General features: G+C 49.6%; 1 protein-coding gene across 1 annotated transcript in view; it reads left to right on the top strand.

Annotated features, from left to right (window-relative positions):
* The window catches only part of ror1 (receptor tyrosine kinase-like orphan receptor 1), a 76,178-nt gene that overhangs the window by 24,825 nt on the left and 24,105 nt on the right, over positions 1–27,248 (top strand). The window contains 1 exon segment of the mRNA XM_048977392.1: positions 23,198–23,269. Coding sequence (XP_048833349.1) covers positions 23,198–23,269 — 72 coding nt within the window.

Raw genomic sequence — 27,248 nt, 5'->3', positions numbered from 1 at the left:
GTGTCAAAGCGACAGAAGCTTTGGGGGGTGATAGAGGGGAGGGAAAGCGTGGGAGGTGGAAGGAGAGCATCCATCAGTCACTGGAGAGTCGCGGGTGGAATCAAGCAGCATGAACGATGAATAATTGGACCATGAAATAGGTCAAAGGTCACAAGCCATGATTTAGTAGAACAGAGAGAGAGTGGTCAGTAGGGGGGTTATGCAGGGGCGACCCCCCCCCCCCCCCCCCCGACAGTTTCCCAGAACCCCCCTCACAGGTCACGCCTGTCAACCCTGTTAGTCAATACCACCTCAGCTTGGGTTTGCCCTCTTTGGTTCTGCTAACCAGCTAGCTAGCTGCAAGTTTTTGACTCTCTAGCTATTTATTTAGTTTTTGAAGCATGTGATGGGGATCAGCATCTCCACATTTCTCCAGCAAGCGCAAGCCCTGTGATGTGCTGTCGTCCCGCCCACAGTCTCCCCTGTCTTGTGTCCTGTGTTTTCTGGGGCCTGATAGACTCTGATGTCATTCGATTGCTAACCAGATTTTCTCCTTGGTGATTCATATACATCATTTATAAAATATAGGTTTAGCTTGGTCCTACCTGAGGGGGTTCTGCACGTGTGGGCTGCCTGTGTGGTATTAAGCTGACGTGCTGGGGGGGCATTTTTGGACCAAGGTTCTCATTTATCAAAGACCTGGGGTGGGGTGAGGTGGGATTTCCTCCTTAACTAAGTTATAACCTCCCAGTTAAGGTCCCACGACTCTTCGTCTCACCAGAGGATCTTCAGGCCTCAGAGAGCTGAGGCATCAGACAATCTGGAGCAAGGACGAATCAGACTTTAGTCCCTCCCCCTTCCTCCAGATCATTCCATGCCTCTGATAGTTCATAGTGAGCATAGCTAATCTATTACCGGGAAAAAACGGAGAGCTCAGTATTTCCCGATTCCGAAGACACCATGCAGCATGACTGTCTTAGTGATCTGGGCCACCTCCTGGTCTACCCTCCCTCCTCGTCGGTGTGTAACAACACTAATGAATCGTGGCAAAAGTCGCGAGTCCTCTCATCACCACACAAAGCAGGGGGGCAGGTATATCTGTCAGCAGGCAGTTGGAAACATCCGGGGGGGGCAGCTAGGGAAAAAAATGCTAAGAGCCATGCAGGGTCAGGTTAAGCAGCAGTCTTGGTTTTCTATTAGTGGTTGTAGTGGTCCATTGTAGGCAAGTTAAATATATGTAACATGATCCAGCCGTTGAGTCTCAGGAACGGAAACCCACTCTGCTGTGCCCCCCCCCCCCCCCCCCCCGTTCCACACGGATGGCTGCAGGAAGCATTTCGCCATTCAGACCCGCGCCTTGAAATCCTTAAAAAATATGTAAACTAAGATTTCCCAATGCTCCTTTTGATTTCCTGCAGTCCGCGGTGGCTACCCGGGCCGGGTCACTGTTTCTCCTTTGAAATGCAGATAAGGTTTGCAGGCGGAAGGTTCCAGGCCTTTGGTGACTGGACGACATGCTGCTGTCAGAAGGCTTCTTTGGGAATCTGAAAGCGCAAGACAAATAAGCTGCATAACTACATCTCCTGCAAATTCCTCGGTCTGATTCTGCCTTGTGCGTCTCATTAATCTACCTTACGTAATGCGATCGGCTTAATGCTCAACTAATTACACACTGAATACTTATCTTTAGCCTCTTTCTCCCCAGTCCTTTCCTGTAGTCTTCCTCCTCAGTTGGGATTCCTCCCCAGCCCATTCCTGTAGTCTTCCTCCTCAGTTGGGATTCCTCCCCAGCCCATTCCTGTAGTCTTCCTCCTCAGTTGGGATTCCTCCCCAGCCCTTTCCTGTAGTCTTCCTCCTCAGTTGGGATTCCTCCCCAGCCCTTTCCTGTAGTCTTCCTCCTCAGTTGGGATTCCTCCCCAGCCCTTTCCTGTAGTCTTCCTCCTCAGTTGGGATTCCTCCCCAGCCCTTTCCTGTAGTCTTCCTCTTCAGTGGTTTTCTTCCTCAGGCCCAACCTTCTACGTTTCCTCCCCAGCTGGGTTCAATGTCCTGGCTTTCATTTTCTCCACCTTGTTGAGGGACACTGAGCTGCACCTGAACCAGAATGTGATGAATGTCCCCTGTGTGCCTTTTTCATCTTGTAAATAATTGGCCATTAGAAAGAGTCTGGAGAGGTTTTGGTGACACACACCCCCCCCCAAGATGACGAGATGGTGCTTAATGGCCTCAAGGAAATAAAAAAGAAAAGCTCTTCGCTGTGGAGAGTTTGTTTCAGACTCAGTTGATTCTTCATTCTGCTGAAATTTCCCCCCGTGATATTTCCCAAAATAACACACAGTGAGAATTTGCTTGTGGAATCAGGGCCATGGTTTGCATTTTGATCCGGCATCAAAGCTTTTCCTGAACTCCAGTCCCAGAAAGTCAAGTCACCGTAACAGAAAAGTTATATAAATTTGTATGATGTGTGTCACCAGCCCTCTGGTTCACATCCCAGGGTCGGCAGTGTGATTTCATTTTAGGGCCCTTGAGTGAAGCCCTTAACCCCCCAGTCACTATAGGGACTATCTGATCTTAGAAGAATGATTCTTTCTGAGAGACGTCTGAGCAGAACTTGAATGTATCATCTGTGACATGGCAAAGTTCTCAGGGAGCAGTTTTTCACATATGGCTACATGCGTGTTGTATGTAGAAAGACACATGCTTAGTGGAATGCAGGGAGCAGGGATGTGCCCCAGGAGGGGTGGTGGTTTGAAAACCCAGACTCCTGTTTTAATCCATTGGCCCTGGTACTGCCTTTTGGAGGACAGGACAGACGGCGATGGGACACTTGAAAGTTTCTAGAAGCATGTCTTTGTAGTTGGGGTTGGAACATTCTGAGTGGTGGGGGCCTTGAACTGTCTATGACCGAATGGCTGTCCCGGGGCAGAGAATCAGCTGGCCTGCGTGCGACGGCTAAGCCCCAGACAAGCCATATATAGCAGGAAAGTTTAAACAGAAGGGGCCCCATTTTTCACAGACTGTCCGCATAGACGGGTTTGGGGTGGGGGGGGCTACCATTTCCGCTCCGAGAGCTGCATGCCGAGTCCGACCCGGAACGCCAGTGACAATTCATTCCTAGAGTCACTTCTGGCCCCTGATGCCTTGCGATCCGGAGCAGCCGGCTAGCCCAGACGGGGGGGGGCGTTCTGCTTTTGAAGCCCCACTCAAAAAGTCCCCTGACTCCCCCATTGCAGTGACTGATGGTGACCAACAGGGGGCCTCGTGTGAGTGTTCGCTACTTGACCCTGCTTGGCAGATGTAGGATCGGGTCCTGAAGGAGATTCACCGTGAAGAATCACATCCCCGTGTCTTCCATCAGAGAGGGATTATCCTCATGGATATACGTCATATGACAGAGGGGCTATGAGGGAGCCCCCCCTCACTAAAAACATCCATTTAGCATTTCTCAGCTTCCACCCAAAAGGCTCCGATGTCCCATCAATCATTGGATGCTCAGTGCAAACCCGCCCTAGACCGCTAACGGTGTCCGGTACCCAGAATGTCCGCACAGGTTTAAGCGAGGAGTATGACTTGGCGATCCCTCAAGGTCGGGTGGGGGAGGGGGCCCATCCCATGTACCTGGCCTGTCCTCTACATCCCACTTATCTCTGGGAGACAGCTGGATCTGAACTTTCGATACAGGTCAGTCTTTGTACCTCAGTCACTTCTCTTAACGTGTCTTCGGCGAAGTCTAGCCTGGATTTACAAAGCGCTCCGAGGAGAAAGAAAAAATAAAAAATAAAAAAAGAAACCAAACCTTCGTGTGTATCGCAGCATGTAGTGCCGCGTGTGCTGTGTGATATCTCAAGTTAGATAGATTGAGCTTTCCGTCCGGCTAATTAAGGAATCTCGGAACAAAGGGTGTGATTGATTACACATGGAACCGCGCCAACATGGTGAGGTCATCGCTCCTCGTGGCCGGGAGGGGAGAGAGCGTGCTGGCCCCCGGGTTTGAAGGCAGATCACACCCCAGCGCGTGCTCCGGCCTTCCCGCCAGAACTTCAGGTGCTTCATGGACGGGTACAGTGGCATGAGAGAATTTGCTATTGGGGGGGGGGGGGGGACCTGTTAAATGATCTCTGCAACTCGCCATCATTTCAGACTCCTCTTTGCGCAGGAGAGCAAAGGCACCCCTTTATATTTGGTTTCATCCCATTTTTCTGCTGGAGCTCGATGGGCCGATAAGAGGTCAGCATACACAAAGGGCCTCTGTGTCCGCGCCGGGGGACTGGGCCGGGCCATGCGTCCGCAGGTGGGCAGCCAGGCGGCTCCGAGCCCCTACTGTCTTTTCCTGAAGCAGGTTTTCCGTCTGCAGCTTCTCAAAGCCCCAGCGAGGGGCTCTGATTGGACCTGGCGTCCCACCCCAGCAGCCTACACGGCCTTGCTTACCCCACTCGGGGGCCTCACGCCCTCCCTGCCCCCCACCCGGCACACCTCTCAGCCCCATAATCGCCGATGCTGCGAAGAATCAGTCGTTTCTCAGGCTTAAAGCCAAGCTGGGAGCACATGTGCTGCGGGATGGACTCTGTCACAACTGTGTCTGTACACACTGTCAGCTGAGAGGGAACCAGGTGGAAAGCATGATGACTGAAGTACCAAGTGGATGGATGGATGGATTCCTGGGGAGTATGCGAGCCATCTGTGTACAGGGTCCGCTCCAAACATGAATCATTAGCAAGAAGCTCTGTGGAGTTAGGGTGAAATTTTCAATCCATATGTTTGATTTTGTATATTGTAGAATTACTCTGCGGTTGGCGTTTTCTGCAATCGCCATTGATGGCAATATTTCCTTGTTAATAATAATAATAATAATAATAATAATAATAAAGAATAATAGTAAATAAGGATCCTGCACTGCCTCTAATAATGTTGGTCACCATAACGATGATGCAGGCCCTCATTGCTCTTTCCGTGACATTCCTGATCCCCATGCCCGATTGCCCCCCCCCCCCCCCCCCGGGGTGGGGTCTGTTTGGGCCTGCCACCATTCAGGCTGGTGCAGGCACTTGGGGAGTTGATTCATCCTAGTCGGTGGTACTGCGTATGAAACAGCTTGGGGGTGATGGGGGGTGCTGCCTACCAGCCCCACCCACCTTCGATCTGTGTGTCCTAGACATTATTCCTCAGGGCTGGGCTGTTGGATGAATTCTTGCATCCCATTGGCACAATATCTCAGACCAGTGTTCTGTTTACGCTGAGGGTCCGGGGGAACCGGGTCATTTCCAGGAGCCCCAGAACCGTAGCAGATATCGGTCCACTTAGGCCTCGGCCTGGTAATTCAGCCGGAGGAATTCAGTTACATAGGTGCAACTGGGAAAAACATTCGGGATACGGGTGTTTTTTCTGTAACTCGATATTGTCTGTGATGGATCAACTGGTCCCGCCTCTGTGGCCGATGGCCCCATGTGTCTGTCCTCTTATTCGATTATTGAAGCGTATTCGTCAGTGTCAAGGGTGGAGACGAGCTGCACGTATCCACGCCTCCACCACATGGCTGCTTCTTGGCTCCTTGTGAGGGCAGGGGTCTGTTAGCGATTTCGCCTCGGCGCTCGAGTGAGATTCTGACTCTGCCAGACAGCTCGAATGTTTCTTTTATGGTGAATAAAGTGTGACACACAATAAGTCTATTTAAATCAGACCAGCCCCACCCCCCTAAAAAACATGAAAATACCCCCAAAGTTACAAAAGCAAAGCAGTGAGTCAAGTCTTGTTTTTTTTTTTCTCAACCTGCAGCTTTTCCAGTAAGTTTGGTTTTTTTAATCCGGGATTCCTGAGGCGGGATCCGCAGATAAACCGATCCACAGAAAGTGGGCTCTCTGTCGCCCCTGACGACACCTGCGGGCTGTGGATGTACCGGTTCGCCTGGGAGTGACGGGGGGGCAGCAAGTTTTCGGATATCGCATGTCGTCAGCGCTAAGCGCTTGGCTTCGAGACGCGGGTTTCTGTCAGCGGGGTCTAATCACGCTTTATTGGTTTCTGCTAAACGATCGGACCTGATTGGGCATCTCTTGCTCTCCGCTTTCAGTCGCAATTTCACGTAGAGCCGTGTGAAGATCTCCGCTATTGTGAAAAGCTGCTCATGGGACTAGGAGATGGGAGGGGTGGGATAAGGACTTCATTTGAGGAGGGATAAGAGAAGGCTTTGGCGGAACAGTGGATTTGGGAGTGGGTTACAGCTGAGTGTGGGCGGGGCACCAGAAGTGTGTGTCAGGGTGTGTAGGGGTGTGGCTTAGGCTGTGGGGGCGTGTCTCAGGGTGTGTGGGCGGGTCTCAGGGTGTGGGGGGGTGTGTCTCAGTGTGTGGGCGGGTCTCAGTGTGTGTGGGTGGTGTGTCTCAGGGTGTGTGGGCGTGTCTCAGTGTGTGTGGGCGGGTCTCAGGGTGTATGGGGGATGTGTCTCAGTGTGTGTGGGTGGGTCTCAGGGTGTATGGGGGATGTGTCTCAGGGTGTGTGGGCGGGTCTCAGGCTGTGGGGGCCGTGCTTCAGTGTGTGTGGGCGGGTCTAAAGGTGAGTTGGGGGCATGTCTCAGGGTCTGTGGGGGGCATGTCTTAGGGTGTAGCCCGCTGTCCATTAGCTGTTGCTGTGTGTACTGTTTGTGCAGAGGTCCTTCTGGGGGGGGGGTTTCTGCTGGTTGCATGACAAAAGGTGGTTTGTAACTCTACTGATAATGATGAGGATGATAATGCATCCAGTTTGTCTAAAGATGCCTTCAAATAGGTATTATGTTGGAATGATTAACTTTTTATGGAGTAAGCAGGACCTTTTCTGGAACCTCAACATGCAAATTTCATATTAAAAGTCTCTTTTGATCTTTGCTCAGACTGGTCAACGCTCATTTCCCCCCCACAAACACTGCAACACTAAAGACATACAAGGAGCTTCCAAAACCAGACGTCCATGCTTGTTTGTCTTTTCTGTATTAATTCTGCATGTGCATTTTATGCAATCGCTGAATCTGTGGCATCTTCCGGAAAACTCCCTACAGCATGTGTCTGCTCTTTTCATGTTTACTAAACTAACAGGAAATGCAATGAGTCATAAACCACCAGTATAAGCAGGTGTGTGCAGAGGTGTGTCACGTGACTGGGATCCCCCATTCTGATTTGTCCTGGATTGTTCAGATTTCTTCTCGAATTTGCATTTTCCCACCTGTGTTGTTTCGCGTTGGCCCAGCGTTGACCCCATGTCCCCATTTAAGTCCCTGCTTTCCTGAAATTCTCCGCAGGCTATTTTGTTTGTTTCCTTCCCACAAACCCGGCTCCTTTGCTTTTTCCATTTATGTCGTTGTCGGAATTTCGCCTGGCCTCGTCTCTCGCTACAAATGAAAAACAAACATCGGAACGATTCCACCTCCCTGACCAGAGACTCTCCCACGGTTTCATTCCCGAAACCCCTCTCCCCGTGACTTCGCAGACGATCGCACCGGCGGCAGATGAACGAATGACTTGATTAACGCTGTTGCATGACGAGGTTCCCGTGCCCTAGTCGTACAAAGAGCGGGAATTCGCGAAACCCTCTGATGTCGATGAGTAAGACGTGAACGACATCTCTGTGAACAGGAGACTCTTTGAGCTGAACAATGGAGAGAGAGATGAGATTAATTAAATGGGAAGGAACACAGGAGGAGCATCTGAAGATCTTCTAGTGAGATAAGTCAGCAGTAGATCAGGGAGACCTCAGTGTCTGGGGGGCTGGGGGGTGGCCTCAGGCCTTCTGTGCTTCTTGTGCCCCCCACCGCTGTAACTAAAAAAAACTTCTGACATTTTTGTGGGGTTTCAGCGGGACTTTAATGTTTTTATATATTTTTTGTTTGCCTTAGACTGGTATCCAAGGTATTGTGTTTGCCCCGTGCTGCCTGGACTGGGCTCCAGCTGATGGTAACTTTGCAATGGGTAAGACGTTGGGTGCCTGGATGGATGAACTTTCTGGAAAACACACCTCTGTTTCCCACTCATGCCTTTTGACTCGATATTCTTCCCCAAAGTGAATTCAGGCATAATTGCAACGGCAGGCAACGGGCGTTAATGCCAGTCTGGCTCTGTGAGAATCTGCTCTCTGCCAGGTGGGCGATTTCCTCACCGGCTTGTTTTGTTTTCCCTCCTTTAAAACACCCCCCCCCACCCTCATTTGTGCTCAGTTCCCGCTCAGGTGCCTTTAAAAGGTCCGTAGTTCTGAGTTCTCCTTCCAGACGGTCGGCTTGAGTCCCGCGCCGAAGCTTTTTCCCATGAAGCCTGACCAGCAGAGGCACGAGCTCCTGCTGTTATCGCCGAGACGGTCCGTTAACATCGTCCATCACCCCCCCCCCATATCAACCCCTCTCTCGCTCTCCCTCTCCAGCGACTCACGCCACATTTCCACTGAAAGGCCGGCTTTCTTCTCGTCCTCTCTTTTCTTCTTTCCCCTCTTTCTTTCCCTTCGGAGTGGAGGAGCTGTCACAGCGGATTGCACATGCGGAGACGCGAGATGGATGACGAGGGTACAAGTCCAAATTTGTGAGATGCCAATCAGAGCAGCTGCCCCGGGGCCCGAGAGGGGGGGCTTTACAGCTGTTAGTATATCATATTTTCAGTCACCTGCCCCCACCCCCACCCCCCCACCACATCCTGCAGTTTATAGGCCTTGTATTGCCCCAGGCTTTTCTTTATGTTTTATTTTGCAGTGTGTAGTCTGTGATCGGGGCCCCCACACCACCCGGCTCCTTGTTAATTAAAAAAGAATCATGCCAGTCATGATTTTGGGGGGGGGGGCATCGAGGGATATACGCAAGGAGAACGGAACGCAGCCTCTGTTTCATGTGGCGGGCATGAATTCCTTTTGTTTTTGCCATTCCGGATTTTGCATTGGTCCTGGGGAGGCGGAGAGGCCACCTCCTTACCACCGTAACACTGTATCGGGGGGGGGGCCGGCAGTGTGCCGTGCGCTGAACTACTGGCACCTTCACGGGCAATTTCCCTCCCCGGAAAGCCCCAACACCGGCAGTCCCCCAGAGGAGAGAGGACTCCACATTCTGAAAGTGTGACATCATCACCTCCGGGATTGCTAACCTTTGAGGCAGCCTAGGAGGCTGGTGTGTGGCTTAGCAGGTTGGGATGCTGTGTTTGTGATCGGGAGGTTGCTGGTTTAAAGCCCAGGGTTGGCAGAGTGGTGTCACCGCTGGGCCCTTGAGCGAGGCCCTAAACCCCCAATTGCTCCAGGGTGTGACCCTGCTTTCTCAGAATGTACACTGCTTTGGATAAAAACATCTACTAAATAAATGAGAAGCTATATTACAGAGGTCAGTGGAGACTCCATCACAGCCCCGACAGGAAGGCTGGGCCCTTCGCTGGACTGGCCCGGCCCACCAACGCTCCCCTGGGCATGAGACACCCCATGGATACAGGCCGTGTGCCAGCACGCCACCACAGCTCAATAAAATGTGCAAATAAAACTACTGCTTTTACGAACTTCCCTTGCCACGGCAGTGGGTTTAATCTAACCCCGTACCCCACCCCCTGCATTTGGGGTGTTGAAAAACAACAATCCATATATTCCATTTTCCGGAAGCTCAGCATTGCAGAAATGTTAATAGGGATTATTGGGCAGTCGCTTAGGAAATGAAAAATAAATTTTCGTTTCTGCATATCACTTCATGCTCTCCTCGGAGACACAGATAGGTGAGAGTGAGGGACATCCATTTACCTGATGCTCTGGTTAAGGGTTCAGCTCAAAGGTGTAGCTGACATGCGGCTATTCTGCCAAGCATGGGATTGGAACCTGAGACCTTCCGAACGCAGGCACAGAGGCCTAACCCACGGTTGCGCACACACCTTCCCCCAAATGCGTGCTGTCAGGGCGGAGGTGCTGATGATGATGGCTGTGTGGGGAAACTCCAGCTCTGCCTGAGCTGTACGCTGTTCTCCTTTTTCCACGTTTAATTGCGTCTCCTTTGAAGAGCGCGATGCGGAGCGTGCCGTCACGAGTGCGGATGCTAACGGCCTGAAACACAAACCTCACAGGCAGTCGCCGTGGAGCGTGACCCTGAGTGTTTCTGATGCCCCTCCTGGGTGAGCCCCTTCCTGGGGGGGAGGGGTCTCGCTGCTCTCTGACCCTCCCCACTCATCTCCTCAGCGGGGGCGATGGGAATTGGAATTGTGGGCATGTAATGGATCCGGACTTCATTTTGGCTCAAGTGGTGCCTTTATGCTGTAACTGCTGGCTTTCACTCGCCACAGCCGCCCATTACCCTTCCTGGGGAGGGGGGCACTGCTCTCTGACCCCCCCCCCCCCCAGCCAGGCGTGGAATGAAAGGGCTCCAAGGGGTCACAACATCTGGCTGTGGCCAAAATCTGATTTTTTCCTGAGCGAAGCAGATGGAGTTATCTGGCTTTCAGCTGCGAATTGTAATCGGTGGACTGCCAATTACAGCCCCCCCTGGATGCGGGGGGGGGGTAATTTTGTGAAACACCCGCTCTCCATCAGTGGGATGGGGTCTCTGGTTCTTATAGAGGCTGCATTTTGTCACTCTGGCAGTGAGGGTCTAGTTAAAATCTGTTACTGTCCCCCAGCAATCTGGGCAAAATATGCAGCGATCAGTAGTGCAGATGCTTTCTTTGTATACTTTGTGTACATTTTCAGTAACGCTTTACATTACCTGCACCTTCATAAAGCCTTCAGTATGCATTAATAGAACATTCACTGCACTCTCATAATGCATTCATAATGCGTTATGCACTCAGTCAGCTTGTGTACTGTTACGGTATACTTACATGCTTCTTATGAATGCTCTATAAATGCATTATGTAGGGGCACCGGACCGCGTCCCTTGTGTGGGTTTTCGAAGCTCCTCGTGAGACTTTGGGTGGTGTAGGCATGTGCTCAGGGCACATGATCAGAGAGGCTCCCTGGTCTTCCTCAAGCGCCGCACGGATCAGCTGTCGCAGGGTTTGAGGGCAGCACAGGGACAGAACGTGGGACACGGTGTGTCCATCGTATTTAGCAGAAACTTTGGATAAAAGTGACGGACATTTTGTTTGTTTGAGAAATGAGGGTCTGACAGTCTCTGGAACAAGTGAGGGTTTAGGGTGATCTACTGGCAATGGAATTTGAATCAGTAACCTTCTGATCACAGGCACAGTAACCCACTGAACCATGAACAACCCCCCCCCCTTATCACCCTTACAACCCCCAACGTCTACCTGTCTGTCCCTTTTATTCAGAGCACGATATTAAGTCAGATTTGGCCGCTGTCTTAGGGGAGTGCCCTGTAACTGAGCTGTCGGCTCTGTCCCCCGCCTGCTGACTTCCAGACCCCTGCCGTCAGATCCAGGCTCCGCCGCTGCCTGTCTGCGGAATGGCTTTGAAGTGGCTGCGGGACCCTGGGTGTGGGACAGACGCTGAGGCACAGACCGGCAAACAAGAACATTATTGGCCAGGAAGAAGGCAACTGAGGGGCCAGTTTGGGAACGAAAAGGGCAGCCTTGTTGGAAAAAACGAGGATTTCATGTAGAAGAAACAGGAAATGTTTCAGCCAGTGAGTAATACAGCATGAGGCTGAGTGTACAGCGAAGGGGCCTGCGTTATGTACTGCAGGGGAGGGGACCCCGGGGGGAGGGGGAGACTCCTCTTTTTGTCTCTAAACCACACAGATTCAGGGGCCCCTGGAAAATATAGGGGCCCCAAAGCCTACTGAAGGAGGCCCATATTTCTTCAGACCTAAAATGCCAGCCCATAATCGGGGGGCAGAATTTCTTGCCAGGAAACGCTGCTTATAATTTGAAATTGAACCATTTCGATTCGGACCGGCCTATGGCGTGATATATTTGAAGGTGCTTACGTTCCTAAGTGTCCTAATTTCCTTGTTTCCTGTGATAGGCTCTGAGGTCACTGTGATCTTGCGTGAGGTAGGTGGTTAGGAACATGCTCACACACACCTTCCGAGAGAAGGTAGAGTGATGTTGGGAATACTGTACACTGTACACTGTACACTGTAGGAGCCGTGCATAAAGTCCCTGCACTGGAACGGTATAAATAGTTATTTAACTAAAGACCTGACTTTGGGGCCTGGGGCCCCATGCAGGGCCTGGGGCCCCGTCTCCATGGCGTTGCAGGGGCCATTACTCTCCAGCATCTGCTTTTGGACGGTGCACATGCAGTCCATTTCCCCGTCGCCGAGTACAGCTGCTTGGCTCGCTGCCATCTGTGCGCAGACGCGGAGCGCAGACGCAGTGCGCAGACGCAGTGCGCAGACACGGAGCGCAGACGCGGCGTGCATTTAGTCAGGCCCCCCCCCCAACCCCCCACCATAAGGCAGGATCCCCACCTCAGTCTGACGTCCTGCATCTTTTATGTCTGTAACTCAACCGTCTGTGATCTTTCTGACTTGCGTCATGCTGAGTCTGTTGTCCTTTGTGTTAACGCCACATCCTTCAAGTGGCACAATGATCCCTTGTAGTGTTTTTTTTTTAAAACACCTTCATTTTAGCTCATCTCACAGTAAAAGGGGAAATGGAAATGATATCTCTCCCTGCCATTAAATTATATTAAAATGAGACTGACTTGCTTTTATCTGCCGTGCCTGTGTTGGATTGGGTACTTGTATGGAAAATGGATGGATGAATGGATGGATTGATATGTGGGTAGATGGATGGAATGAATCTCTATGAGATTCCTCAGAAAGTTCAGGCTCTCACCATTTACTGAGGCTCATTTAAAGGGGAGTTATTAAGGGAGAGTAATTGGTGGGGTGTGTGTGTGAGGAGTCATGGTCACATAATGGGGGAGGAAATCATTAGCCACCTCACCCAATGTGTGGCAGAGGTATTGCTGTGCCTGGGTGAGGAGCTGCTGAGTACTCATGGGAAGTGTAAGCAAGTGCTTATGGGAATTGTAGTCTAAATCTGCACGTTTTCATGAAACAACAGATATAACAGTAAAGGAAGTTTGGTTTAAATTTGACCCTATAAAAATGAATAACACAGCTTCGTAAACCATTGAAATATGTTATGGGGCAGGGCTGTAAAGAGTAGAGTGAGTTCATCACAAAGCGAGACACCTTTCCAGATATAATGTGCTCTCTAGTATTTAAGGATGCGGAAGAAAAAATTAAGGAAGATGACCGAGGAGGATTCTGGATCCAAAAGCGGCATTTACACCCGGCCGCCACGATGCCGCTGGGTGATCCCTTCTGATCTGGGGGGTGTCAGGGTACGTCTGCAGGTGTGGGGGGTGTACGCATACGCAAACAGCATGATTTATGAATTGCCGGCTCCTAACGCCTGTTATGGGCTTGACTAATCGTGACTAATCACTCAGAAAGTGCCGGAACATTTTGCATCTGGCCTCAGGAACCAGAACCCAGCTCCTTCCATGCCTACCCCCACAACCCCCCCACTCTCTTTGTCTGTCTCTCTCTCTCTCTCTCTTTTTGCTTTTGTTAGCCCCCACCTGGGACTTGATGAAACAGTCTGAGCCACAGGAGAGCAGGAGGAAGCGGGTGGGGAGGTGGTAACAGGAAGTGGGGGGGGGGCAGCAGTGAGGTCAAGGTAGGACCCTGGCGAGTTGGTAGCGCTGGCTGCATTCTTACACCCCGCATGGACAGAATCGGGTGGCGCGAACTAGCAGGTCTCGGGGGGGGCATATCTTTCTAGGAGGCTTCTTTTTTCCGGAAAACTCTGAGCGTATGACATTAAAAACATGCCCAGGCGCGGAATCCTCTGAAAGCTTCACACAGGCTCATTACTTTGAAAAACAGGGAATGTTTTCACAACGTAACTGGGATAGTCAGCGAAAGTGTGCGTGTCTGGAGATGGGGGTCACGATGCGTCACAAGCGTGCATTATCCCTTTTCGGTGACTAATTTTCGGAAGCATTACGGAGCTACAGTAAGCCAGGTCTTCGTCGCTCGCAAAAACCGCAGCGCAACTGGTCAGATCATCTTGTAGCCCAATGAGAATCCACACATCAGCAGATTAAGTAAAAACGAGATCTGCAGAGTGTGAGGGAACCAACCCACTGCAACTCGCTGGGTCTGGAGGTGGTTAAAATAAGATGGCGACCATCTTGTTGTCATGTAGGTTGTTCCCGAACTGGGAGGAGTTTTGGGAGGAGAAGCCGTCTGATCGTGGAATCGGATGATCTTTGACGGGAACCTCCGATCCACAAAATGGAGGCGAAGGATAAGGTCAGCGGGACAGCGGCGGTACTGTAAACACTTTCCATATGGAGCGGGACCCCAAGGCTGCTTGGGCCCTCCACTCTCACACATTGTTTTGTTAAGGAGCAAAACCTCCTGACTCCTGAACGTTTTCGATTGAAGATCTCGTTTGATCTCACCAGGCCGTGACAGACCGTCCTGGGGGGTGGGGGAGGGGGGGCAGTCTTAAGCCCACATGTGTCCCCGATTAGCAAGCAGTAAATGAAATAGTGCAGATTTGGTGTGAGGTGCTCGACCGGGGATGGGAGTAAGCCGCCTAATCAGGTCCAGATCTCGCTCGCGTCCGAGAAGCGACCTCCATTCCGGCCTGGAGGGCACAGCGTCTTAGCCGAGGTGCATTAAGGGTGTCGAGCGTAAGCGCAGAATGCCGGCGCATCTGAGACGCACGACGGCCAGTTTAAGTGGCATACTGGGAAGGCGTCGCATGCTTATCGCGGCGAGCAAAGGGGAGATCTCACCACCAGCTCTGCTGGGAAATGAGGTCGTTCCACCAAGATTGCGGGGCGTATTCTTTTCTTTTCTCCTCCCCCCACTGTTCCCCCCTTTCGCGTCTGGGTCAAATGCCAGAGTTGAAGGGGGGGCAGGGGGCGGGTGGGATTCTGTCTTTTCACACACAGTTAAAGATCTCTGGAGGGAGAGGCCCTCAGACATGGCTTCTGACTTGGTCAGCCTCCCTCAGTCTCTCCCTGACCCCCCCTCTCCCCCCCATCTTAATTTCCCCCGGAGAAACAGGAGCTGATGCTGCTGAAACTCTAAAACAGGCGGAAGTCGTATGTGTCGCTATCCGGAGAAGTGGTCCTTTGGAAGGGGGTAGAAAGGGCACAGACACTGGGGGAACCCTGCCTTGGGGCAAATGGAACAATGGATCCACCCGCAACCCCCCCCCGGGAAATTTAATGAACCCCTGGCAAGGGGCTGCAACTCGGATTTTGCGTTGGGCCCTGAAAAGACTTGGGCTGCCCGGGTGGGGGGCAGCTGTACCACCCGACATGTTTGCATGATCCGTGGAAATGCAAATTCATTAACCGTCAGAATTCCCAGACAGAGCATCTCCACGGAACCGTTCCGAGTTCCCTGTGGTTACAGACTCCTTACTCTGTCATTAGGCGTCTGCCAGAAATTAGTGTGCTTTTTTTTTTTTTTTTATAAGTCTTACGGGACCGTAAATGTACAGTAATACTGAGCATCTGCAGGGCATGCCCCCCTAACCTTCTGTACCGCTTAGTGTGAAAGCGCGGTAACACTGAACACGCGCTGCCCACAAGCCCAACAGAAGGTCTCACTGGGCTCCCTGCAAGTTCTGATCCAACGATTACGAACATGCTGACAGGGTTTTACCTGCAGTTGTGTTGGGTTTTTTCAGTGCTGGCAGATGTGTTCTTGGCGTGAAGAATGTGTATTTTTTTCGCAAGTGTTCTCCTCCAGAAAGTAAACGGGACCTTTCATGTTAAATCATCCAGGAGTGAGATGAACAAAGCTGATTAAACAGGCTGCTTCTAAAAATCGGAAAATCATTGGCAGTGGAAGTAGCAGAATTTTGATTGGTCAGGACCAGCCACAGTGGGGTGATCTCCACTGATAGGCTGTTAGGTCTTGATCTTCAGCTACGGATACAGTTCTGGCCAGGTGTGATAGTCAGACTTTGTAGATCTGAGTGTCTGTCTACTCTGTGTGTTAATGTGTTTTGACTGGCGTTCTAAATATGCAGCCAATGGAAGGTAAATAAGTCAGTGAGTGAGAGAATGATTTACACACATAATTCCTGCACATGCACATTGAATATGAACCTAGAGTGATCTCATTCTGATAAATATATAGTATAATCTTTTAAAAAAGAGGGAAAAAACAGATTTTGGAGTTGATATCCAATGTCAAGGACATTTTAGGTCAGCTGCTAAGCAACTCAGGGATTGGGGAGGGAGGGGGGCATTTATGGGGGGAGTTGGAGAAACAGTGGGGTAACTAAGGGATCAGCATGGATGGGATAGGACCACCAAAACCAAGGAGGAGGGATCGATCTCTGGAAAAGGGGGGTGCATCGCTGAAATGGGAATCGAGCAACGCTGCTGTGAGGATGCAGGGCACACACACACACACACACACACACACACACACACACACACACACACACACACACACACACACACACAGATTCAGCATCCTTACACACACACACACACAGATTCAGCATCCTTACACACACACACACACAGATTCAGCATCCTTACACACACACACACACAGATTCAGCATCCTTACACACACACACACACAGATTCAGCATCCTTACACACACACACACACAGATTCAGCATCCTTACACACACACACACACAGATTCAGCATCCTTACACACACACACACACACACAGATTCAGCATCCTTACACACACAAAGGCCGTGTCATACGACACATCAATCGGCGACGTTCCTCGCGACAGGTGAAAGCCGTTGCTTCGTCTTGCCTCTGATTCTGCCTGTTTTTTGGCCTCAGGAATTTTGAGTCTTGTTAAACTGCAGCCCCCCACCCCCACCCCCAAAAAAAGCCCTGAAACTGATGATCTGGGCTATTTATAGGCACCGCAGGGGGGCCTGCTGCTTCAGGAGACGTGCCTGGCCCCCTTTATCCCGTGCCGTCCTGATCATTATGTCTCTGGAATGCTGTCATTGGTTTGTATAAGCATCCATGAGACGGGCACCGGGAGGAGCTCAGCACCCGGCCGGGGCCTCTGGGAAACCCGGCACGGACCCCTAAGCGGGCGGAGGGGAGGGTGGGGACAGCAGGAGAGGCAGAGATGACAAAATGTCACAGAGAAAGTGGACATAGAAGCCTTGCTGAGCCTGGAATTCACAACAACGCGTAAGAGGCTCCGTGGGTCAGAAACATAAAAAAGAGTGAAAGATGTCAAAACAGAGGATGGAATAAATCCCCCAAAGCATCACATCTTGTGCAGGCCGGCCCAATATTAATTAAAGCAAAAAAATATTTTATAGTTTATTCTTTGGAAGCAAGATGTTTCTAAGCAGACAACAAAAAATAGGGAAAGTAGATAATGAAGAACATGCCTGGGGGGGGGTTTACAGACACTGCCCTGTACACCCTCCGCTCCCCACTGCCCACCCCCCCACACAGTGGTGGCCTCCTTTGCCCTCATTTGACATTACGGAATGCATATCTACTGCTCAGCCTGCGTTTAATATTCCCTTCTTATCCCTAAAAACTCACATACTCTTTTTTTTTTTCTTGACATGCAAAGACCAATATGATTAAGCAATAATTAAATAAAATCTTCAAGGAGTCTCAAATTATGGAAAGTCCAAATCGACATAATCCCCAGGCCTGTACTGTGACATACATACATTTCCAAGACGGGGAATTTGGAAATTCGAACATGCTGTTATGCGATCTGCGTTTCATGGAGTGAGCTTCCTGTTGCGTCGATGGGTCTGTTTGGTGTCGAGGGGGGTCCCGCTGTGTTTCAGACCACCTGGCTGCTGTGATCAGTTCCACCACCTTCCTGAGGAGTGACTGACTCGTTCCACAGGCAGTAATGTGCCCGGATCCCGGCCAGTCACATCTTCTAGACGTCTGTAAGTCATCGATACCGTGTCTTGAAAGACGGCGGAATGATATCGATTGGCCGACGCACCGTGAACCCTGAGGTTTTGTGACACGCCAGTCGCACCCCCAACTCCGACCCTGTGCAAATGCACTTCCCTCCCCAATGAAAATATACCCTCCTTTAAATTATAATTGGTTGGGACACTTTGAGTTATTAGTTAAATGAATTCATTGTCTGCCGGTAAAACTAATGTTGCAAAGAGCAGCAGGACCAGCTGGGATTTTAATTAGCTTTTATGTAAAGTGAGTTTGAGGATACAAATGAAAAATTAAGTCAAACTGAACAGTTAGATGCTCTGTGATGGGCTGCCCCCCCCCAGCCTCGTGCCCATTGCTTCTGGGATAGGCTCCGGACCCCACGTGACCCAGTAGGACAAGTGGTTTGGAAAATGGATGGATGGATGGATGGATGAACAGTTAGAGTGTGGCCTGTTTACTTGGGTGATTTAGCATCGCAAGCTAGCTAATTTCCCACGCTGCCCGTGTAGCGGAATCAAAGTGCGTGGCTGCACGCTTTACCCGAGCGCCCACGAACGCAGGAATGTTAAGCGTTATAATTAAGTGCTGAGGCATACTGCTCGTGCTTAACTGACAGATCTTCTCAAAGGTCCTTCAGGGGGGAATCCCTCTTGAGCAGAGCGGAACCTCGACCACCCCCCCCCCACTCTGCTCTCCGGCCTTTGTGTTTCGCTGACCAGCCCAGCTCTCGCAGTGATCGGAGAAGGTTCTCGAATTGCAGCCATGCTCCCGGAGGAGAGGCGGTTGTTCCCTCCCCAAGCTCCGCCTCCTTTCCTTCGGGACGTGCTTCCTGAGAGCCGAGTGACTGATGACAAGCTAGGCCCTCCCTGCACACCAAATGGCGTCTCCTTATTCAACCCCGCGTCTCGCCTCTTGCACCTTCATCCATGGCTCAGTTCCTCAGCTACCCGGCCTGCTGGCTCCGGATTAGCAGCGTGCCCCCAGAAACCATTCTTAGGACTCTCCCTCTTTCCCGTCGAAATGCTCGTGATCACTTCTGTTTGCCGAGGTATTCCTTTTCCACTTGTAGACATTCTTTTGGGCTGTAGCTGAGGAACACAGTGATACGTGTCGATCTCTGCCGTCATTCTCCTGCCCCTTCTGGGTCTACATCCTAAAGGATGGCTGGTGCACGCTTCTGTTTGGAGTTTGTTCGAGGTGATCATTTTGGGCTCTGGCCCAGAACAGATGTTTCAGTGGGCAGGAAATCCATTAACGGACATCCAGAGGTATAAAACTGAGGCTTTAGAACATATTCTTACCTTAAAGCTGGTTGTTTCTGTCTCTTAAATTAGGAACGCATTGACTTTTCAGCTATTACTGGTCTTCTTAAGATGACATCTAAGAAAATACTACTCAGTATCATTATTTTGCATTTTTAATCTGCGAATGTACAAAGAGTTCATCCATCCATCAATTTTTTTATCCAGTACAGGGTGAGTGTCTGGATCTCATGAAGTACTGGGCATGAAGACTCCTTGAATGGGATACCAACCCAATGCAGGACAACAGTAGTCTATTATAAATATTTATAATACGGAAAATTTCATTCTGCTGCGGTGGCAAGCTGATGTAGTGTTTAGGACCACACCAGCAGGCTTGGGAGATTGAATTCTGGCCCTGCCCTGGATGTGTGGAGTTTGAATGTTCTTCCCATGTCACATAGGTTTCTCCTGCAGTCCAAAGACTTCCACAGGGTGTTCCTCTGACCTGTTGCCCTTTAGGGACCTGCACAGGAGAAACATTTGCAAAGTGGATGGATATCTTTGTATTATGGACAGTGGAGATGATGAAATTTTTGTTAGGAAGGATGCTACATAAAAGTGTATGTCTTCAGGTTAGGTCTTCAAGTAGGTGTTTGGCATTCTATTACTCCTGTCTTGCCATGTCACTGTCGTAACGTAGCATGAATGTGTTGCTAGCGGAGTTAGCGGATCGAAGCCGGCCTCCAGCCCGGCCCTCCTCAGGCAGCTGCTGTTTGTAGAGCATCTTTAACAAATGGTCCTAATAAAGCCAGCCTTTGTTGCCGGGGAACATTAGAATGTTAATCTTAAAATTACCCTGCAATTTTCCAGATATTTCTTGATTGCATAATGACGGGTTAGCTTGCAGATGTGTGCTAATTGAGTAACAATGCTTTTCATCTGTCGTGATATTCTGTGGGCTTTGCAGCGCACATTTTCCCCCGCGGTTTTGCACGTTCACCAGCCTCTACCTGTCCTCCTCGGCCGAGCTGTTTAGGTCCCTCAGCAAGCCTTACCGTCCCTTTCCCAGAATTCCTTTGTAACCCAAGACAAACTTCAAGAAGTCTTCCTTGCACACTCCAAATTCCACACTGACCTACCCCATAAATTAAAAAGAACCGTTTAAAGCGTGAAGCTGAAATTAACCACTTTGAAAAGAGGACCATCCAAGGGGCAATCCTTGACCCATTCCAAAGATCTCTGGTTGACCAGACAATGGGCCAGCTGTCTCCTTCCACCAACACGGGTCTAACGTGCTTCTTCATGACCTCCCACCGCGAGGTACAGGCGGCCAGCTGGACTGAGGAGTTTGCTTTTGCTCCTCATCCACCTGTTGCCCTTTCATTCTGACTTCCAGCATCCACCGTAAGCTTTTCGGTCTGTTAATGCTGCCATTATCTTCCTTTAAATCAGCCCGTAACATTGTTGCCACATCTTACCGTGTGCCAAGCGCCCAGGGTGAGCTGGACAGGGATTATGTCTTGCAAAGAGACATTGGTTGATATGTTTATGTTGCAAACATTAAACCAGGTGTGTAGGCTAATATGAGCAATAACCCAGTAACATTTGGTTATTTGGTTAGTTTTCTACTCAGCTTTTATGCTATAAAGCCCAGCTGTTAAACAGCTGTTTAGTCATTGTTTAAAGAGAGATAAATGCGATCCTGTACACACAGTGTACTTTTCTTCATTGTTTATTTCATTTTTGCATTTTTCTTTTGCTGTATGTCCTTAAGCGGTTCAGTCTCGTGACTGAGAGTCAGCCCCCTGCCCGACGTAGCGGTAGCTCACCAGTCTTCTGGGTCGTAGTGGCATGGGCTCCGGCAGCAGGCGGTTACCGCGGTGACGTGCGGCCCTCTTTAATCAGGATAATAACGTAATGGCTGTTTACACTAAGCTCTGTTCCCCACCTGCCTTTCGGTAGCTGCACTGGAGGGTGGCACTGAATCACATCACATGACTATGGCCACAGTTTACACCCTGCTTTCATTAAAGCTGCCATGCCTCTCCCCCTTTTCCCTGTTTTGTGCACAATTCTGTGTAAATGGTGTAGTAATAGATGACCACACATTCCTCATTAAATGCCGTGGGGTCACTGTGTTATGAAAGGCGCTATATAAGACCTTTTTGGATTGAGTCCCTGTGCTAACACACGTCCACATTACAGTTGGCCTCATGTTTTTTTCCTTTGTGTGAAAAGTGGTTAATGATCATTGTTGACGTACCGCAATGAAATGTGTCCTTTGCATTTAACCCACACGTGACATAGCAGTGGGTAGCTAATATTTAGCACCCGGGGAGCAGTGTGTGGGGGCGGTACCTTGCTGGTCAGGGATTTGAACCAGCAACCTTTTAATCACTTGCACAATTCCACTAACCATTAGGCCACAAAATAGCTACAGGCCCTCATAAGCTATGCCCCAATAGGGCTGCCTGATCATCCTCTGGCTTCATCGTAGGGAAAGCTGACAGAAGCAAGACCCCCCCGCCCACCCCGCCCATGAGACAGGCTTGTCGTCTAACTGAAAAAGCCGCAAACCTCCATCCATCCATCCATTTTCCAAACCGCTTATCCTACTGGGTCGCGGGGGGTTCGGAGCCTATCCCAGAAGCAATGGGCACGAGGCAGAGAACAACCCAGGATGGGGGGCCAGCCCACAGCCGCAAACCTGTTTTCACCTAATTAAACGGCCTTGTTTTCTGACGCTGTACTGCCATTATGGCAGGTTAGCACCTAATTAACACCGTCATACCTCTCTCTCTCTCTCTCTCTCTCTCTCTCTCGCTCTCTCTCTCTCTCTCTCTCTCTCTCTCTCTCTTCCTGAGCTGAGCTTTAAAGCTCACTTAGGATTCTCTTCCTAACACCGTTTCAGGCCTTGTCCTCACAAATGCCTTCCCAGCCCACTTTATTCTCGCTTTAGTCCTGCAAAGGGAAAGTATTCGCACATATTTCATCCCGGGGGGGCACCACTCCATCCCAGAGCTCTGTATCTCTCTGCCACTGGCCGGTGACGATCCACCGTAAGGAATTCACACCCGAGCTGTAACAGCTGGGAAATGAATCAGCCTAAAATTCCTCTCTACTTTATGATGTTCATCCAAAGCGACTGATATTAGCGGGAAGCTGCGATTTCGCCACGACCTTTACATCGTTAGTGCAACGCTCTGCTTCTTAAGTTACAGGAGATCATTGTTCCTTAAATGAATCGGCAGTCGTGCAGGTGGACGTCGTGAGGAGCATCTGCAATGGTGTCCTGCTCACCCAGCGATACCCCGGTTTTAAAAACAAAAACAAACACGCCTTCTCCTGAAATCACTAGCATGTGGCTAATCCAGAGAGCCTGGCTTCCTGCACCGCCCGCGAGTTTTCCGAGGCGTTAATTAGCAGCCGGGAATAACGAGCCAGTCGCGGTGTGCCTCCAGCATTCCAAGCTACCGCTAATGAAAATTTATTGCCCTTTAGCCAAAACTGAGTCGATGCAGAGTGACATATTACTCAGCCGATTTTAAACGCACACATCTGTGTACGTTAGTGTCTTTTGCTCCGGGAGAAAGGAAAACTAGCTTAGACAGAGCGCTTGTAAACAACCCACTGGGACTGGTTTGGAGCGGGCCCGTCCGTACGCCAGGTCACATTTGGGGGGAAGGTGTCCCACCTGCAAGGCTGACTAATCGCTTCCAGGAGAAACTTAGATTTTCTGTCAAGGGTGACGATCGTTTTGTTTTGCCTGGCATGTCCCAAACACTCGTTCCATGCGGCGAAATGCCGTTATTGTCTCTCTCGGCCCGGAGTTGTCATCAGATATTAATAAGCGGGTGTGCATGTGCTTTAATGAAATGTTGCCGTCGTCCTAAATCCCTTTCTCGGAAGTGTTTTATGAAGCGATCATCAAAATCATATTAAAGGTGGATTAAATTTAGGGGTGAGACCAAACATCTGATTTGGTGGGGGGGGGGGGGTGAGATTTTGGTCTTCAGGCTCAGTGCCCTGCCCGGCTTGTTTTAGCAAACGCCAAACCTCATAAAGCTGTTCGCTTCGCAGGGTAGGGATCAAACTGCTCTTCTCACGAGCTAAAGCAATTACACGATGATTGATTTTTCTGTCTTGCAGGCACAGATGTCCCCCATGACCCCAATGGATTGTCCACGGCGTCATGGAATGTCTCTAGCGAACCTGAGAAAGGTACCATGTGGACGTCTCTGGATCTGTTTGCTTGTTCTTGTTGTTGTTTGCTCTGTCAGGCAAAGTGTCTCTGCAGGTTCATTCTGTTTAGATTTGATTGCCAAACGATTCTAGCGGAGGCTAATACCAGCATGCTAACATCGGGGCGAAGGCACAACACGTCTTTACGAAATGATTCCCTCGGCATTTTCTCCCCTTACTCAAGCAGCACTTGTTGCAGGGGCCATTCTAGGATGTTTTTAAGGTGGGGGGTATGAGAGGGGCCGTAATTCATACAGGGTGGCCAATTTTATCATTATCCAATGATATGTGTTGAATCGATGAGTGACAGGTGAAGGGGCACTAAAGGCCAGTCAGATTTCAGCTGTGGCCTGTGGCCCCGCCCCTGTATAGATCCCCTTGGTTGGCACGAGATCCTTTTCCCAAGCCCATACGATTATGATGACGAATTTCAATACCGTCATGTTGCTGAAGTCCATGATAACATGTAGAAGAGTTTCCTATCAGGGTGGCTGTGTGGGTCTCTGCTGCCCTTGGGCTCGAGCTCACTTTGCTGAGAGTTGAACGCACAAACACACACATGCTGCTACTCTCCCGCTAGCTTGACACGCTAATAAGGCTTTACAGTTTCCCTTCTACTAACAAACCCAAACCAAAGAAAACACCCCATTTGCCATCTGTTTTCTTAGCTGTGAACCAGATTAGATTTCAGCTTCACTCCCGTCTTTCAAGTCCAGGGTATCGATATTAGTTGGTATTAACAGATGAGTCATCGCAGGCAAATAACCGCGCAAGTCCAGGCTATAGATTTCGCAGCTCTGAAAGGACGTTCATTTGAACATCATCTCTGTTATTTGGATTTAATTTTCCTCGCACCTGTGATGTGGATCTTCTGACCGTCAAGCCCCTTCAAAAGAAAAACAGCAATGCAACTGAAGTCAAACAGAGCTAATGCAACTGCACTTATTTAGTCTTGCGTGATGTTAATGAAGACTTGCATTTAGGCAGCGGTTTGAATTTCGTGGGGGGGGGGGCGTGGGGGGGGGGGGGCTGCTCCATCGTGGCAAGGGGTTATCCTATGAAATTTGGTTAAGAAGAGTTGTTGTGTACGGACGTTGGCAGGGACAGAGGTGCAGAATTTTCCGTTTGAGCTGATGGATCCTGGCAGAGTCCTAGAACTCCTAGAGCCATCATTTGTAATTAAACGCAGGCAAAATACAACGGGGTGATTATGCAAGTCGTCTGATGGAGTCGGTTAAGTGGTTAGAGGACCAGAGGACTGGAAGTTTTGGTACAAAATCCTACAAGCCACAGAGCAAGTGGAAGGGAACTATCTAAGGAACTTTTGGGGAGGGGTTTAGGCCCAGTTTATCACACCAGGAACATGTCTAGCGGTGCAAGTCTCAAGCGGAGAAATTTGTGACTGTTCTCCAGACATCCATTCTGTGGGCCGCTGGCTAAAATTACCACAACTCCAGCCCAAAGGTCTGACCTCTTCCTCTCCTGAGGGCTGGCAGGGGGAGGTTGGGAGGTAAAGTAAACAGCGCCCCCAACATGTCAGACCACGTTGTCTGATTCTTCTGACATTATATCACATCATAACATTATTTTCACAGCCATAAAATGTTAAGATAACACAGTTTCCTTCTGACTTTCTATACAATGGGGCCATTATATGTGATAACTTTGACATGTACATTTTATTACCCAGAGAAGTGAGCTGTCAAGATGAAGCAGAGTCATGATTTTTTTAAGCTCCTGTGTGCATGAACTGTGGCGTCCACTGAAGTGGATCGATCAAGTCATGTGGAGATGCAGACAAGGGTGATTAAACCATTGTTTAGTTACTGCGTCTTCGAGGGGTGTCCGGATGCAGGAGTCAGACACGGACGCAACAGGAGGTCACAGCAGAGACATAACGCCTTAGACACTCTTTACCAGGGGCAGATGCAGGGGCGGGGCCAGAGGAGGACCTGACCCCAGCTGTAAGCCGATTGGCCCCTGAAGTGCCTCTACCCTGTCACTCACCAATTTACAACATATCACTGGCTAATGATGAAGTGGGTCACGCGGTAAAAATTATGGCCCCTCTTATGCACCTCTGCATAAAAGAAATCCTAGAACTACCTCTGTCCTTTACACAAATATATTTCCCCAAGAAGCCATGGTGGCTCATACGCTTCCAAAGCACATCACTGGGAGTGACTAGACCTTTTGACGCGGTTTCTCTTGAGCCAGAGTAACCAGGGAATAGGATGGTTTTGCAGTAGCTAAGAGAGACCCCAGACGAATTAGTAACCAGTAGAGGTTGACCGATATGGGTTTTTCAGCGGCGATGGCATTTGTTTTTGTTTTTTTGGGAGGGGGGGGGGGGTTGCTATTATTAGGCAATGTTTTTTAAGGAGATAAAAATAAGTGAGTAATACGACTGCTTAATTTATATTTTATCTAACATTGATAACATGCTAAATCAGTACTAATATAACTTTAAATATTGATGTCACTTTAAACGGGGGCATGCAGCATTTTAAGGGATGGATGAATGTTACATTTATAAAGCGCTTTTCACGACACCCAAAGCACTTTACTGAACCAGCGGGGAACCACTTCAACCATCACCACTGTGTAGCCCCCACCTGGATGATGCGACGGCATCCGTTCTGCACCAGCCGTGCATGTCCTGACGCTGTTGACTATATGGTAACTGGCTATGTACTTAATTAAGTTCCAGAAAAAGGTCATTAAATAGCACAAATGTTTTATACCAGCCAGCCCTGAAGCTGTGACCATGTTGCCGGTAATTACAGACCTTAAAGTCCTTTACATAGATTCACTTCATCATCCATCCACTTTCTCCTCAGTTATCCTGGCCTGGCTCACCTGGAACCTGGATGGGATGTTAGACTCATTCTCATATTCTATGCATAATTTAGAAACACTTTACTTGACAGGACACTGGTACTCAGTAATAACTCATCCATCCATCCATCCATCCATCCATTCATTTTCCAAACCGCTTATCCTACTGGGTCGTGGGGGGTCCGGAGCCTATCCCGGAAGCAATGGGCACGAGGCAGAGTAATAACTCACTGAAGTGCAAACTATGAACGAATGCGTTACGATTCATTACTGATGAAAAAACATCAGATCAGTATTTCCCTTGTGTTATTCGTGACTTCTTCCTTGAGCAGCTCACAAAGGTTTACAAAATTAACAGATGCAATAACAAATATATGGGCTCCGGACCCCCCGCAACCCAGTAGGATAAGCGGCTTGGAAAATGGATGGATGGAGTAACAAATATAATGTTTAAGATAAATCATGCATTACGATTCATTAATGACGAATTAACAGGAAATCAGTATGTGACTAATTAGTGCATAAATGGTAATATAATGCTATACTACTTGTGCCGAGTCAAGTAAAGTGTTAATCCATAATTTAGACACCCATTAGCCTCGCTGTGCTTATGGGCTGCCGGAGGGCGTGCAAACTGTACACACATGGAGCAGAGACACAACGCTCCGACTCTGGCAGTGTGAGGTACCATTAATACCTAATGAGCTTCTTAACCAACAATCATACAGTCTGGAAATACGAAGAAAAAAAACACTAAATAATGTAGCTAAGACATTCAGCCATTTCGGTGTGAATCCAGGGAATGTAATGTTTGATAAAGTACATGTATTTCCAAGGACATGTTGTTGTTTTCTGTGTAAAGTTCACAGAGACCTAAGAGTGTCCTCTTCAGGAGGGTGATGTGTTGGATCTGTGTGCAGATGTCATGAGCGCAGCTGCGGGGACTAGGTCCCCAGAGGGCGTGTAGAGAACTGCGCACAAAATGTTTTCATTAACGCGCCTCTCAAAGTCACATTCCTGACAGTGTTCCTCACAGACGGACGTCTTTCATACAAATGTGTCTCTTCGGGTTTCGTCTGAGGGGAGACGGGAGATAATTCATTGTTTGAGAAAATTATTT

The sequence above is a fragment of the Brienomyrus brachyistius genome, chromosome 15 (genome assembly GCF_023856365.1).
Source record: "Brienomyrus brachyistius isolate T26 chromosome 15, BBRACH_0.4, whole genome shotgun sequence".
NCBI classification, from domain to species: Eukaryota; Metazoa; Chordata; class Actinopteri; order Osteoglossiformes; family Mormyridae; genus Brienomyrus; species Brienomyrus brachyistius.
Note: the sequence above shows the minus strand (reverse complement) of the source record. Positions and strands in the feature narration are given on the sequence as shown.